Below are 16,737 nucleotides of genomic sequence, written 5' to 3'. Positions count from 1 at the left end.
TCTTTGACCTTTTGTTCTTCCAGATGAATTTTGTTATTATTTTTTCTAATTCTATAAAATAATCTTTGATAGCCTGAACTGGTACTGAATTAGTAAATTAATTTAGGTAGAAATGTCATTTTTAATTATATTAATTATATTAACTTGACCTACCCATGAGCAATTAACTTTCTTCCAATTACTTAGATCTGATTTTATTTGTGAAAAGAACATTTTGTAATTGTGTTCACATAGTTCCTGTATTTGACTTGACAGGCAGACTCCCAAATAGATTAAATTGTCTACAATTATTTTAAATGAAATTTCTTTTTCTATCCCTTGAACTTTAATCAAAGTAAATCAAATCATGACAAATCCTGATTCCAGAGATTATGAATTATGCCCATCTTCTGATAATAATGACAGATTAAAGAAAAGTACATACGATTTTAGCCATAGATAACATGACAATTTCTTTTGCTTAATTATGATTATTAATAATAACTAGCACCTCTTCTTCAAATTACAGACCTGGCATTGGGCACTGACAAGTTAAAGGACTTTCAAAAGAAGGAGTTCTGATCTTCATGGGTAGAAACTGCTTTTTCAAAAGTTTTTAACATGAATGAAATCTTTGGTCCAAACAACAAAACATATGTAAATGCTATCTGTATGTGGGCATATACTTTATATAGTACTTTACTGGATGCTATTTCCAAGGAACACATTAATAGGATCAATAAATAAAAGCAAACTCAAAACAAAATTTGCTTGTATATTGTTAGATTAAAAGTCTTTCTTTTAGGAATAACTTTTTTGAATATTTCCATGGTAAGATATGGAATTATTATAAATAAAACTTATGACATTTAAAATTGCTGATATCATCAAATAAATTGATACTTTTAAGACTTATGATTTTATCAACACTAAAGTTAATCATTAACATTAAAAAAATACCTTGATGAATAATAAATTCATGATATAACATGTGAGTATAGCAGACAACTAATATGAGACTGCACTTAATCAACTTTTTTTCTTATCTTTTGGGGTACATTAAATAACTATACAGTATTTGAAAAAAGGGTAATAATGATATTTTGGTATATTTGATAAAATGATATAATTGGTAAAAATGATATTTTCAGTTTCAATCAAGTAAAAGCCATACTACTAGACAAATTCCCTCATTCTGTATCACCTCCAACACATTATTACTTAGTATGAAAGAATAGTTGGATAAGCAATAAATAAAATGAACCACAAGAAAAAAAATATCTTGGAAACATTACACATACCTGAAGAAAAAAAAGCACTGTGGCAAGAAATGGCTCTGGCCAAGATATCCTTTTTTTAAAACATTTTTTAAAAATTTCTAAATTTTATTATTTGCCTTTATCTTCTAATTTTGAATTTCATGTTCTCTCCCTCTCTACTGTACTCACAATATGTACAAGCAATTTGATACAAATTATAGTGAAACAAGTCTTTTAAATGACTTTAACTTTAATAATGTGTTTTTCACCGAAAAATCTGCCAAGAAAATATGTATGTTATAAATTATTACTTCAATCAGCAATTACACTTAATTAAAGTCATCAGGAAGCATCAATTAAATTTTCTTTCTAACCAATAAAGACAAAGGTTTGACTAAAGATTTTTAATATTACCTTTAAGTTATTACTTTTGTTTATTCTGAATTTGATTACAATTAAAAAATGGAGCTGGTAAAAACCTAATATATTAAAAAATTGTAAAACAATAGTTTGAAATATTTTAATTATATCTAGAATTCTTTTTTTATATTTAGGATTCTAGTACAATATAGCATGTTTTTACTGATATACTTTATTCTTCTACATGGGAATAGCATGGATTTCTGTTATATATTCAAGTAAAGAACATCAGAGTCAATAAAATTAAGAATAACTGTGTTTTAAGGATTTCTAGGTGAATCTGGAAATCTCTACCATGCCCAGATATAGATGTATATTATTGGTACATATTTTCCTTAAAAAACAAAGTGATTTAAATAGATTTAATTTCACTTGTTAAATTTTTCTCAATGCAACTTTCAGAATTGCTCTGTTACTCAGACTTTAAAATTTAAAATTAATCTTGGAATAAATAATGAATCAGTAAAGCATTACACTATAAATTTTTTTTTAAAAGAATAAATTTTTTTGAGCATCAGACATAGAAAATCCAGGGGATGTGTAGGAATCTAATGAATTTCTAATAAGTAGCCTGAAATGACAGAGCTTAATTGAATAGGTCTATCTTCCAACACCCCCCAAAATAGTGATCCAATTACTACTTTAAGACTTCTAATGACAAGAAACATACTATCTTAAATTTTTTTAATGAACAAAAATTGAGTCTTTTTCTTCTACCCCATCCCTATGAATCAAAAATGAAAAAAAAAAACAAAACAAAACAAAAAAAAACTCTTGTAACATATACACAGTTAATCAAATTCCTATATGAGCCATGTCTCATTCTGCACCAAATCTATCACAGCTGACGGCAGCAGCATGCTTCATTACTGATCTTTGAAATCATGGTTGAGTGCATTACCTGAGTGTATTACTTCTGAGACACTCACTGTGGTTGGGGACAGATTCCCCCCAGACTGAGCTATAACTCCCAAGGCCCTACTTGGTTTGGGGCCAAGCAGAATACATCTAATAACACTTCCACAAGATAACCCCAAAACAACTTTAAGATAGCCTATCTGTCTTTTTCACACAACAGTTTTACTTCCTTAACAGATTTTCAGCTTGGGGAAGATTTTTACAATGTACTAATAACCTCTTATACTTGTTGGTTTTTCATATTTAAGTAGTTCTATGCTATTCATTCTCCAAAAAACAAAACCCCATCATTTCACTTATTAAAAATATCATTCCCCCAGAAGTACATTTGAAAATGAATAAATACACCATGCGTGAGTGTGTGTGTATGATCAGATTTAGATTAGAAGGGAGCTTACAAGCATTAGACAGATCAAAAGGTCTGGGATACACAGACAAGAGAAGAGGCCCAGAGTATAATTCCCACCTCTGAGCCAGACTCCAACAGCGAGTCACAGAAAGAACTTCAGGGCCCCTAGGTAATGCTGTAGAATTCAAGCTGCAAAGCACTACCACAATATTTGAGGCAGTTTTTGCAGTTTCCCCACACAGGTGAAATCTGGTCCTATTCAAAATCACAAAGAAGCCTGTATAACAACACACTCCTACCTTTATGTGTATATACAAATGGTCCTCAACCTCATGTGAAGATTCTGCTACTTACTATGTGTAAGTCAGTGTGAAACCGGGAGTCCCTTCTCAATACGCATAAAAAGCTCTTTTTCAATGTGGAAAATGATCCACTCTCACCATTAAATGTACAAGTTATGTTATGGATCAAGCATTCACTTAGCACTTACTAATAGCACTGGAAATACAAAGACAACAGAGGAAGCCCTGCCCTACAGATCTTCTCAAGGATGACACAGTGTGGGTGTAAATATGTACATACACATGTATGTACACAAACATACCCTTATAGCACACCAAATACAAAATGACGATACTTAGTTTGGGGAGAGTGAGCCAGGGTGTTCTAGGGCCCGAAGAAAAGTAGTTTAAAAAATCGGAGCTCGTGTAGGGCAAAATAGCCAGACCAAGTCATGGCTGAGAGGCCTAGAGAAGCAGGAAAGCCCTTCTCAGTACCCTTTAAAGTGATGGAGCCTTCTCAGGCTACTCTCCATTACCTTTTGGTTGATTCACAATTTCAAATCTGAAATTTGGTTCCATGACTCAGGCAGTCCAGAAAACACTGGTACTTTTGAAATGGGCCTTTTCATAAAAGGATTTTTTAAAAATGATCCAGTCCCTTAAACTATAAGTCATGATTCTCATATAGAGCCTTATAACTGAATGTGGAGATTGCAAAATTGTGATTATCAGTAAATGTTTGAATTGTTTAACTACTTTACATACCATCTGTAAAAATTTCTTGGATGAAACAGTGGAAAACATTTAAGAAACCCTGTTGTTTCTTATCTAAATGGAATATCTAAAACTGAAATGAAATAGGAAAAATACTAGAAGCAATTCCAACAACTACAGTAATAAAGCAAAGTTCTATCTTCTTAGCTTTTGCTATCTAACAGAGTTTAAGAAATAAGCTAGCAAGAGCAAGAAGAGACAGGCAAGATGGGCAAAAATGACAGAAAATAGCTATTTGCCGACATGACAGATTATATACAAAATCCAAGAGAATTAGTAAAGAAACTAATGGAGACTTCAGTGGTTTTAGCAATATAATAGTATACAAAATAAATCCACAAAAAGCAAGAACATTTCTATATAACAGTAACAAAATACAAGAGGAAAGAGTGAAAAGAAAATTTGCATTCAAAATAAATAAGCATAAATATCTAGAAGTCAACCCATCAAAACACTATCAAGACCAGTACAGACAGAATTATAAATTATTCCCTAAAGAAATAAAAGATGATAAATAACTATGAGAAAATTCAGTGCTCAAATTTGGGCCATATCACTTATAATAAAATATGATAATTACCTAAATTAGATTACAGATTCAATACTATCCCTAATTATCAAAAGAATGTTTTATCAAGCTAGTCAAAACAACAAATTTTATTAGGAGGGACCTTCAAGGAAAAAAAACAAAAACAAAAACAAAAATGAAAGAGAATAAATAGCACGTCCAGCTCAAATTATACTATAAAGTACTAATAATCAAAATACTTAGTATTGGTTTAAAAAAAAAAAAAAAAAAAAGCCAAGGTAGATTATTAGCAGAATGGATCAGATAGGAAGACTCGGAAACAATGAAACCTAAGTGACCCAATGTTCAAGGAATCCAAGAATATAAATTACCTGTAGAAGGTATTTCTATTTCACAAGACTTCCTGGGAAAACTGGAAAGCAATTTGGCAGAAATTAGGATTAGAGCAAGACCTTACACCATATATCATTACAAATTCAAAACTGACATTGGCCCAATTATAAAAGAGCACATCTAAAAAAAAAAAGTCAAAGAAAACCAGATCAAATGCTTTATATGGTTATAGATAAAGGAAAACTAACAAAGGTGATCACACACACACACACACACACACACACACACACACAAAATAATCCATGGACAACTTACTTTACGTAACACTAGGAAGGGAAGTTATCTCTTCACCAAGTATCAGATACAGATGTTAGTCAAGATACAAACAAAACATAAATATTTAATATTCTCCCCAAAAGATAAAAGATCAGAAAACAAGACTAAACAATTCTCAAAAGAAAATTACTAATACATCTTTTTAAAGTAGCAATTATGTGAAAAAATACTCGAAAGTGCTAATAGGAGAAATATAAATCAAAATGCATTTGAGGTTTTACTTCATAATCAACAAATTGGCAAAAATGAGAAAAGATGAGAAGTCAGTATCGAAGGGGTCATGAAAAATGGGGCATTTTAAAGACTACTGATATAATTATGAACTGATCTAACCATTCAAGAAAACAATTTGTGATTGTGTGAAAAAAGTGACAAAAAAATGTCCAGAGATCTTAGTGCTACATATATACCTCAAAGGACCATTTTTTTTTTTTTAAGTCTTATATGCTGGGCAATAGCTAAGGAAACTATAGTACATGAATATTATTCATTCCATAAGAAATAATGAATATAAAGAATAAAGGTCATCAGGGGGCTAAAGGCAAGGTTTAGAGGACTTCAGGTTACTTTCGTAGGTAAGATAACAGTGCTTGACAGGCAGGGTAATGGGCAGGCCTGAGAAATCTTTGCAAATGGGGAGACAGGGCAGTGAGTTAGCTAAGCCCAATAGTCCTCTACCTCAACAGAAGGGATAGAATGGACATCCATCTTAGTCAGAGACTCCTTATAAGGGTTTAAGTAGCCTCTGATGGGGGGCATCCTTTGATGACCCAGGACAGGGGTGGAGGGAATAGAGGGAAGGAAAAGAAAAGTCCAACTGCCCATAAACACCACAGAATATCCACCCAACTGCACACTGGGATCATTTGGCTTTCTCTGTATGAATAATTAGACTAAACTTTTAGAGCAAGTGTTCTTTACTTGGGTCTGTGAAACTGTTTTAGTTCTTTTAAAATACTTTGATGATGGTATTTCAACATAACAGATTTCCTTTGCAATCCTATGTGTTTTATTTTATGCTTTTAAAAACATTATTTTGATGTGTCTGTAAGTTTCAAAGACTGTCAAATGAATCTGTGACAAAAAAAAAAAAAATTAAGAACCCACCCTTTAGAGTGATTATAGATCTCACTTAGGAGGTCATAAAATGCTGTGACATTTGGTTAAATCAGTTTCATGCCATCTGTGACAAGATGCAAATGGAACTTACCTATATATCTATACTTGTCTGGAATTTTTACTTAATTTGGATGTATGTCCAAGTGCAGATTTGCCCTGTGATAATAGTGAGCCCCTTTGAAGAGGGGTTCTCTCCAAATAACCCATTTTACACTTCTATATCTCTTGAGGAATGCTGTTTAGTTTTGACATTATGTATAGGGGAGACCTTGTTAGAGGAACATCTTTAGGAAGAGGCGGTTTGTCCTTCCAAGTTACACAGTAGGCTATCGAAGTCTTTACATCTTCCAATTGATTTTTATTATGATGAATAGATGGATGTAATGAAAGATGCTCACAAAAGCCTCCCTGTTCCCTAATGCCCTCCACTGTGACCTTGCGGATTACCTTCCTCTGCTCACCACCCCCACCAAGGCCCACAAGGCCACATCAGAAAATCCCTCTCAATGCCCTAGGGAAAGTACCCATCTGCACAGAAGGAGGAGATCCCCAACCAAGAGACTAAAATTTAGCAAAGGGTTTGGCACTGAATGCTTAATAGGTACTTTTTCATCCGCTTATCCTTACATAAGTAACAAAAAAATCACTTTAGGCTTTGGCCTATACATGGTGAAGAATCTCCCTAGAGATGCAGGTGGGCCTCCAGGCTTATTTAGGGACTGCAGGGGAACCCCACCCAGCCAGTGAGCACCAGATCTGAAGCTTGAGTCCAGGGCCTCAGGGCTAGCTCTCCATCTCCTTCTCCAAGTTGCTTTCCCAAATTTCACAAAGCTAAGAAATCAAAAACCAGTCAAACAAAACCAAAAGAAAAAGAAAAAGAATAGAAGAATGGAAAAACAACTGACCTAGAAAACAGATCTAGGAGAGACAATCTAAGGCTTTCAGGAAATCATCAAGGAAAACTGCCCTGATGTCCTAGAACCAGAAAGTAAAATACCCATTGAAAGAATTCACTGACCATCTCCTGAAGAGACACCAAAAGGAAAATTCAAGGAATATCTTAGCTAGATTTCAGAATTATTGGGCCAAGAAAAAAGTCTTGCAAGCAGCCAGAAAGAAACAATTCAAATATTGAGGAGCCACAATCAGGATTATCGGGACTTAGCAGCTTCCACCTTAAAGGATCAAAAGGCCTGGAATCTGATATTCTGAAAGGCAAAGGAACTTGGATTGCAGCCAAGAATCAAAAAGCAGATTAAACACAAGCTCATCCTGAATTCAGAACAGCCTAAACTCCAGGTAAAGCAGCAGCTCTAAGACCACCAGGAGGGCAGAGGAAAGGCCAGAAAGGGGGAGTTTGGCCCAAGGGAAGGTAAGAAACAAGCCCTGGGGGAAGCGCTAGGCAGGAGCGTGGGCTGCCGGGCAAATCTGGAGCATGCTCTGTCTGGCCCAGGGGCTAGCTGCAGTCCAGGCCTGGGAAGCGGTCCAGGAGTAAGCTAAAGTCTGTGATGGGGAAAGAGGGTACCAGGGGTGGAGAGAAGGGCTTAGGAAGCAAGATGGAAAACTTAGAGCCTGAGGCATCATCCGCCCCCCCTCCCTCCTCTCCATCCCAAAATTACCTGTAGCAGCCAGAGAGGAGAGAGGAACCAACCTCCCATAGTTATTATGGTGGAGAGAATATGTGGGTGAAGTGATAAAACACCATTTCAACTGGTTAAAGCCCAAAAAGTTATTGGAAAAACTTTGACTTCAAATATCAAATAAGAAAGAGGAAAACTTCAGGAAAAATGAATAATCATCTTAGAAAATGAGTTGGGGAATGGCTAAACAAAGCTGTGGATATGACTGATGGAAGAAATGATGAGCTGGTTGATTTTTTTAAAAAGATGGAAAGACTGGCACAAAATAATGAAATGTGCACAGTAATAACAATACTGTTCTAAGAACAACTTTGAACAACTAAGTCATTTTGAGAATTATAAATACTCAAAACCACTACAAAAGACCTTGAAAGAAGATACTGTCCAAATCCAGGAAAAGAACTGATACATAAAAGTATAGTATATACTTACACATAAATACATTTTTGTATCTATGTGGCAGTCTTCCCAAGAGCAGAGTTGGGGAGGAGAAGGAAAAATGTACAACAAACTTAGAAGTAAGTAAAAAAATTCAAGGTAGCTTTGAAAATGTGTACATGTTACATAATTTTCATAAAAAAAAAGAAAAGAAAAAAGGTAAATGTGTCAAATGGAAATTCATGGTTTTCTATCAAATCCTCTTCTGAAATATTCTTTTTGTATTTTAAGTTTGAAATGAATAAAAATTTTAAAAATAAAACTCATAAAATAGGCATATAAATAGGTAGTTATTAATTTTCTATTTCTATTTCCATTTTAAAATAAAAATTAAGTCCAAAATTATTTCTACATCTTTAGGTTCTTCCCCTTCCTCAAAAATTCAACTTTTAACACCCAAATAAAATTATGCTGCCTCTAGCATGGATTTCCTCTGTGTATGTTTGCTGAAAAGTCAGTTACTTTTCCTATTGTCATTTTCTTCTACACTGTCTTTAATTTCTCTACTAGCACTGCCATGGTTGACATGTTAGCAGAAATGTGGTGATGGTTCCACTCTCACAGAATGACCAGAATTTGAGATTTGGAAGTAATTTCATTGATTATTCAATCAAATCCATGTATAAAAGGCATTCCTAAGGGGATCTGTGCCGCTTCCAAGGGAAGTGTGCTCCACTTCTGGAAAGCACTAATTGTTAGGAAGTTTTTCTTAATGTCCAATGTGCAATCTAAATTTGTCTCTTTGTAACTTCTACCCAAGATGATTTTAAGCATACTGGAGCTAAAAATAACAAATCAAACTTCCCTTCTATACAATTCTTCTACTACTTGAAGAAAGTAAACACCTCCACAAATCTTCTCTAGGCTAAACTTGGTCAATTCCTTGATCCAAATCACACATCATTCAAACTCAGAGCATCTCCTGATCTTCTCTTCTTCCCCCACAGATCAATATTCTTTTTAAAATATGGTGCTCAGAACCAGCAGATCAGAGGAAGACGAGAAGAATCTAATACAAAAAGATTCTCTACTTTCAAGCTCTCTTAATGCCATGCAATATTTCATTAGCTCTTCTGGCTGCCTCCTACTGAGCTTGTACTCACCCAAGCCCAAGATGTTGTCACAACAATTGCTATCTGACCATGCTTTTCTCATTTCATAATATGGAAGGGTCATTTTTCCATACTCAAGTAGATGATTTTCTTTTTATTTCTAATGAATTTCAGTCTTATTAGATCCAGCCTATTGCTTTAGCCTGTCAAGATCCTACTGGATCCTAACTCTGTGATGTAATGTATTGGCTGTTTTTTAAAGCTTTGTGTCATCTGCAAATTCAAGGAATATAGTAATGATATAATAGCTAACATTTACAGAAAGCTTATTATATGCCAAGCACTTTAGACATACAGCAATCCTGGGGAGTCAGATGCTATTATTACTCATTCACATTTGAAGAAATTGAGGCAGCCAGAGAGGTTAAGTGACTTGTTCAGTCACATACACTATTTTTCTGCTAGCTACCTCTAATGCTATCTCTGCTTTTATTGATGCCATTATTCAGGTCATTGACCAAAATGTTTAACAGCTCAGAGCCAATACAGATCTAGGGACTATTTGACTGAAGCACTCTTGTCACCCTGGCATTAAAACTTTAATAGTCATTCAATCAGTCCATCTCTCTATTTGAACCTCTTCATCTTCTCTATAAAAAGAGTATGGCCTACTTTATCAGAAGCTGTGCTAGATATAGTAGATAAAATTATATTCACAGCATTCCCCTTATCCTTATTTTGGGGGGTTAGGTTGCAATGGCCAGGTCTTGTTAAAGCCTTTCTGGCTTTTAGTAATCATCACTTTAATTTCTACATATTATTCAACACTCTCCTTAATATTTTAGAGTTCTCTCAGGAATTAAAGTCAAGGTCAATGACTTACAGATTGTACATTCTGTCCTAAAATATTTATTTTTGAAAAATTGAACAATTGCCTATTACCAATCTTTTATCAAACCTCTCCTAATTTTCTTGATTTTTCAGATATAACTGACAGTGGCTCAGCACTTACATCTGCCAGTTTTTTCAGCACTCATGAATATAGTTCAACTAAGCCAGATGGCATAAATTCTTCAAAGCCAAGTAGGTGATCTTATTATAGTCCTGTTATCTTGGGTGGTTGATAATGAAAACTTTAGGAATAGGTACTATATTAAAAAGCTTATTATTAAAAAAACAAAACAAACAAAAAAAACTTTGCACATCTTTTCCATCATTGTTTGTCCTTTCAATTTCATCCTTTAAATCTCCTCAGAATGACATTGATTAGTTAGGCCTCTTATTGAGTCTTTTAAAAATTGCTTTTTTTCACACTAATACTTCTGAATGTCTTATGAGAAGATGCTGTTTATTAATAATATCACCATCCTTCTCCATAATTTTGCAGAGGACTGAGAACATTGCCCATCTACTCTAATGCTCCAAAAGCACAAAAGTGCATGGCCAGGGCCACTCAAAATCTTTCCAGAGCAATAGAATTCCTATTCTTCCCACACCACATAGTCTCTGTTCCAGTCAGGCCTACCTGGACATTTTCATTTGCATATGGCATTCTCAGTCTTTTCCGACCTCCCCTCCACTTTCAACTTTATCTCCAAGTTGTCTCCCCCTGTTAGAATATTAGCTCCCAGAGGGCAGAGGTTGCCTAGTTGGCTGCATTTGGGTCCTCAGCATCAATTCTGGCATACACCTCCAGCACACACTGTTTACAGTCATTCGTTCCAGTCTCCATTGCCTTTCTTAATAACACTTTAGGATGAATTCTCTTTTGTCTATTCCCAACATGTAAAGACCACTTAATGCCACCAAGGTCTTCTTCAAATACTTCAGGCCAAACTAATCTCTCTCCCTTTTCTAAAGGCCCAATGCACTAACAGAATGTAGTTTAGCATTTAACTGTCTTGTTCATCTTTTCATTATGTGCTGGCGTTATCTTCACAATTAACAATATGTATTTCATCAAAGGAGTATATTACATAGTACTTTTATGACAGAAATATTGGGGAAAAGAAGTAAGAAAATTTAAGGGAATTTTAAAACTGTAAAATAAATCAGTAATGATAAAAATTATTTAATGTAGGTTAACAAATAGATAAGATGATCAAAAACCGGATTAGATAAGCAAGACCCAGAAACCATCCAACATATTAGCATAATATATATGATAAGCCAAAAGATAAAACTGGATAAAGATTTTATTCCTGAAAAAAACATAAATAGAAAACAGTCTCGTACCTATTAGGTTCAGATAATTTTGTACCTCTAAATCAATCCCCCACATCCTACCCCCCAAAGATTTTTGCACTTAAACAATCACCATCATTTTAAATATTAAGTATTAGATGAAAAATGACTTCTAAAATTATGACAAGATTTATTAACAAGGTATAAGAAAGTGAGACACTAAGTCCTGAAATACCATCAGGAAATAATTATGCTTATTAAGCTACAAAATTTGTCTTTTCACTAGCCCTTCAGCAAGAACTGTAAGAAAATCTTGTTTTAATAACAGTGTGATCTTTTCAGTCACTATAATAATTACTTAAAATATAATGAAAAACTTGACTTACATCTGTACCAGAAGCTCTCTCGATTACATTCAGCAAAGACTTTTCTTTCTTCTTCTGTTGGTATGTAATCCATTCCGATGTCTATTTATCAAAATTTAAAAAACAATCAATAAACCTACAAGATTGTAAAATGTCTCAAGACTGTTTTAATTTGCATTTCTCTGATCAGTAAGAATTTAGAACATTTTTTCATAACAGCAATATTTTAAGAACTCATTTTGACTATTATAAATATCCCAAACAATTACAAAGGATATGTGAGGGAGGATGATGTCTGTACCCTGAGAGGAAACTGATAAAGGTATGTATAGAGTGATTTTAAATATATACACACACACACACATATTTTAGGGGCAGGAGGGGAAAAGGGAAGAAAAAGAGGAAAAAAGAAATTTACATGACAACTTTGTTATATGATTTAAAAAAAAAGTTGTACATGAAGTTGCAGTTTTACATATAAATCATCTTTTTAAATTCTACTATGTTATGGAAAGGCTTATTTGATTTTATAAATTGAAAATAAAATGAAGAATTTTGATGAGGCCCAATAAGAAAACTGGAGAGAGGACAAAAAGGTGAAAACTGATCTATAAAATATTGTACTAAAAATTTCTTTATTAAAAAAACTCTTATTTTAACAATATTCATTCTTCTGTAACTCAACTAAAAATTCTCAATTTCAAACAAACTTCTATTTCAACTATGTTTTAATCTTAGTATCACTCAAATCAAAGTTAACTACAGAAAGTTTTAGCATTTAAAATGTTTAATAAATATTTACTAGGGAGTGGTGGTGAGACTTCTGCATTCTGCTCTGTCCCAAAATCGGTCCTTCCATTCATCTTGCCTGTTGAGAGAGAATTGTATTATAGTTAAAGATTACCACAAATATTGATACTGATTTTATTTATATGACATCACAAAAACTACTACAATGGGTAAAAAAAACTAGTTTGTTGAATAAAATGATGTTATTCCTTTAATAAAATACTACGTGTTTAAAATAACATCAAAGATGAAGTCTTGCAACTTCACCAATACTTGCCATCTCTGTTGCCTTTGCAATTGTGCAAAATCAGAGAATGTTTACATTACTAGAGTTGATTTCACATAATTTTTTTTTATAATATTATCCCTTGTATTCATTTTTCCAAATTATCCCCCCCCTCCCTCCACTCCCTCTCCCCGATGACAGGCAATCCCATACATTTTACATATCACATAATTTTTTTACTTTTTTTCACTAAGCTATGGAAAGAATAAAGTCAATTCTGGAGCAGAAGATTTGAAAATGACAAATTCAAATTCATCCCAATTCTTCAGGAAATATTGGTCCCAGCAGCAATGTGAAAGGCAGCTAGATGGTTCAGTGGGTAGAATATTGGCCTGGAGACAGGTAACCAATATGATACCTTTCTAAGAACGCCCCCAGACAGTATCAGCCCAGACAGTATCAGCGTATTATGGTTTTTTTTTTTTTTTTGGGGGGGGGTCACAAAGAGTAGGATCGGATTGAATAAGAAGCAATCTCAGACTCATGTTATCTAACTCTTCATTTCATTAATGAAGAAACTGACTTAGAGGTGCAAAGGGAACTAAAAGGGAAAATTAAGGAGCCCTTAAGCTGTAACGTAAAGCAATATGACGTAATCAAAAAAGTTAAGTGCTGGTTAACAAAGAATATGGATGACCAATAGAAGAGATTATAGAGCTGAGACCCAGTAGTCAAGTGTTTGATAAACTGAGGGACACAACTTCTAAACTATGGACTCTTATTTTTCTATGGACAAACATAAACCACTGTGGCAGAATTAGGTTTAGATCACCTTACAGCTTTCTTAACAATTTCTAAAAGTTTCTGCTCACAAAATATTATCACCACTTCTAACACTAAATACTGTGGGAGAAATGGGATTTCCACTAAAATTCTGCCAAAATTTACTAGTTATAATTTATGCCAATTTTTTAATTGAAGAACCTTTACTCAATTTCTTCAATTTCCAAATCTAGTGAACTTTTCTCCACACAAAAAGCAGCTGAGATCATAAAATAATGACCAAAAAAAAAAAAAAAATGCAATAGAAATCTATCATTATATCCTATGCCTTCCAGAAAGATCTTGTTCTTGAACAGGAAGATGTTGAAGGAACCTTCTCACGTTAGACTTAGAAAATTATTTTTTATTCTTTTTAAAGTTGGCCAACACACAGAAAGCTGAGCTGGGAGTTAACAACTCAAGCCAATTGCTAATTGACGCGAAGCGCAGGTAAATAACCTACGGGTGCCCTAGAGTGGAAGGGCAGGTGCGGTCCCACAGGCGAAGCTTTCTCATTTGCACAAATAAAATCATAACTGAGGCTTAAGAAATAAGCAAAAAGTAAAAAAGCTGAAGGCCCCTCCAGGGTCCCTGAGCTTTGTGAAGTCTGGCCGGCCCTTCGGGAATGCTCCTGCCACCTCCCTAGACCGCCCAAAAGGAAGGCAGTAATGGGGGCTAAGCGAAACACTTGTCCTCTAAGATGCGGGGAGACAAAGGGGACGATTACACGAGGGACCACGAAGCACGCAAGGAGAGAAACAAAGCATGCGAGTCGCTCCGCCCCACCCCCACCCGGACCCCCACGACTCCCCGACCCCAGGACCCCCCACACACACACACACACGCCGCCCTCGGCAGGCCCAGGGTTCCTGGACCCCGCAGTCCGGAGTAGGAGGTCAGCTTCTCCGGACGGGCCCGGGGTTCCCAGGAAGGTCCCTCACCCACCTCCTGGTGGCGGCGGCAGCAGAGGGGTAGCAACGGCGCACGCCAGCCCCCCCAGGAGGGACGGGAGAGAGAGGGGGGAAACGACTTGGGGGGGGCGGGGCCGGCGCGCGCGGCGCAGGAGCGAAACCCGAGGGAGGCCCTGGAGACTGGTCGAAAGGGGCGGGGTGGGCACTCAGCGTTTAAGCTGAAGGACTATAACCCGGATGCTTTCAAGAGCAGGGAAAAGGAAATGAGCTCAAGAATTTTTCGCCAATCACCGCTTCCTTTAGGCAGTCACGCGCAAACACACGCCGGTTTTTATTGGGTATCTCCTTTAGTCCCGCCTTTTTCTCCTTCCCTCTCTCCCTTCCCCGAGCCGCCTCTCACTGCACTTGCGCACGGCGCTTCGGGGTCAGCACTTCCCAGCCTCTCAGTTAGAACTGAACTTTGACCCTTTGTGACCCTTTTCCTAAAACTAGCGGGGAAAAATTCTGGAACTTTCCTGAGCACTTTGCATGGGGACTCGCAAGAACGGGGAGGAAGACTAGGGGCTCTGCTTTGGGAGGACCCCTGTGCTGCCCTTCTTAGACACACATATACACACAAATATACATACATTGGGGGTTTTTATCCCTACGTTTTTAATTGCACCCTAAAGCAGGCTCCCTGCCACAGCATATCCTTTGCACGCACCCCTCTCGGACACGTGGGGCAGAGTGTGGTGGTCAGGTGGGCGGAGCCAGAGCCCCCAGTATCTGATGACTGAATCAGTGACCTTGTAAATAGGAGGATCCAACCAAAATGATGCCCAAGGTCCCTTCATTTCTTAATTATGAAACTCACTGACTCATTCTGTGACCCTACTATGTGCTTAATAGTGTGCCTTCGAGAAACAGAAACCTCGGTGCCTTCTATTTCTTAATTATATTATGAAACTTACCGATTCATCCTGTGGTCATTTATTAAAGACCTACTATGTGCTTAATAGTGTGCCTTCTATTTCTTAATTATATTATGAAACTTACTGATTCATCCTGTGGTCATTTATTAAAGACCTACTATGTGCTTAATAGTGTGCCTTCTATTTCTAAATTATATTATGAAATTTGCTGATTCATCCTGTGGTCATTTATTAAAGACCTACTATGTGCTTAATAGTGTGCCTTCTATTTCTTAATTATATTATGAAACTTACTGATTCATCCTATGGTCATTTATTAAAGACCTACTATGTGCTTAATAGTGTGCCTTCTATTTCTAAATTATATTATGAAACTTGCTGATTCATTCTGTGGTCATTTATTAAGGACCTACTATGTGCTTAATAGTGTGCCTTAGAGAAATAGAAACCAAGCAATTATTAGGGAAGCAAAAGTATGGGCCTTAAATTACTCTCTCAAATTAAAAGAAGTAAGTCTATATTATACACATAATGTTATATATATGCAGATATACAAAACAATATAATTTGTGGTATTTTCATTGCATTAGTTTTACCCCCCTTATTTCCTCACCTAGGTTGCACAGATGTATATGTTCCTTTGTGTTGTCATGTAGCTTAGGGAGGATGTCTAAATGTGCCTTATCAAGAGCATAAATAGATTTCTGGAATATTTTTCAACTTTCTTCAAAAAAACTAATTCTTCCTGGAGGGGAGGAGGAGATTGGAGCTCCTAAGCTTTTTTTCTGCTCTCCTTAGAAAGGGGATACCCAGACTAGAAATGTATCTCTCTGATCCCCTCCCCTAAGTTTTGCTAATCTAAAGGAGGTAATTTTTAGGTTCAAGCCTAGTTACTATCATTTGACAGGGAAGGTGTTCCTTATATTTCATTTGAAGCATTTTTCTCACCAATAAAGTTGCCAAAAAAAAAAAAAAATCACAAATCGTGAATAAAACTCATTTACCCAGGTAATAAAAAACAGAAATAAGAGAAGTTGTACAGATTAGAATAAAGCAGATGATACACAGAGTGAGTTAAGATCTTCCTCTGGGAATGATA

At 35.6% G+C, this 16,737-nt stretch overlaps 1 protein-coding gene across 2 annotated transcripts in view; it reads right to left on the bottom strand.

The window, feature by feature from the left end:
• Positions 1-15,018, bottom strand: part of OCIAD1 (OCIA domain containing 1) — a 37,967-nt gene extending 22,949 nt beyond the window's left edge. The window contains exons 1-3 of one of the 2 annotated variants that reach the window (XM_074275364.1): positions 14,759-15,018; positions 12,779-12,844; positions 11,998-12,078 (exon numbers count right to left, since the gene is read on the bottom strand). In XM_074275364.1, the coding sequence (XP_074131465.1) occupies positions 11,998-12,078; positions 12,779-12,839 (142 nt within the window). In that variant the 5' untranslated portion in view covers positions 12,840-12,844; positions 14,759-15,018. Of the gene's footprint in view, positions 1-11,997; positions 12,079-12,778; positions 12,845-14,649; positions 14,669-14,758 lie in introns of those variants that run through there. The other variant, XM_074275365.1, reaches the window with a different exon arrangement.
• Between the last annotated feature and the right edge of the window lie 1,719 nt (positions 15,019-16,737).

Source organism: Sminthopsis crassicaudata, chromosome 6, assembly GCF_048593235.1.
Source record: "Sminthopsis crassicaudata isolate SCR6 chromosome 6, ASM4859323v1, whole genome shotgun sequence".
NCBI lineage: Eukaryota > Metazoa > Chordata > Mammalia > Dasyuromorphia > Dasyuridae > Sminthopsis > Sminthopsis crassicaudata.
The sequence above is the reverse complement of the archived record's forward strand: the minus strand, read 5'-3'. Positions and strand labels throughout refer to the sequence as shown.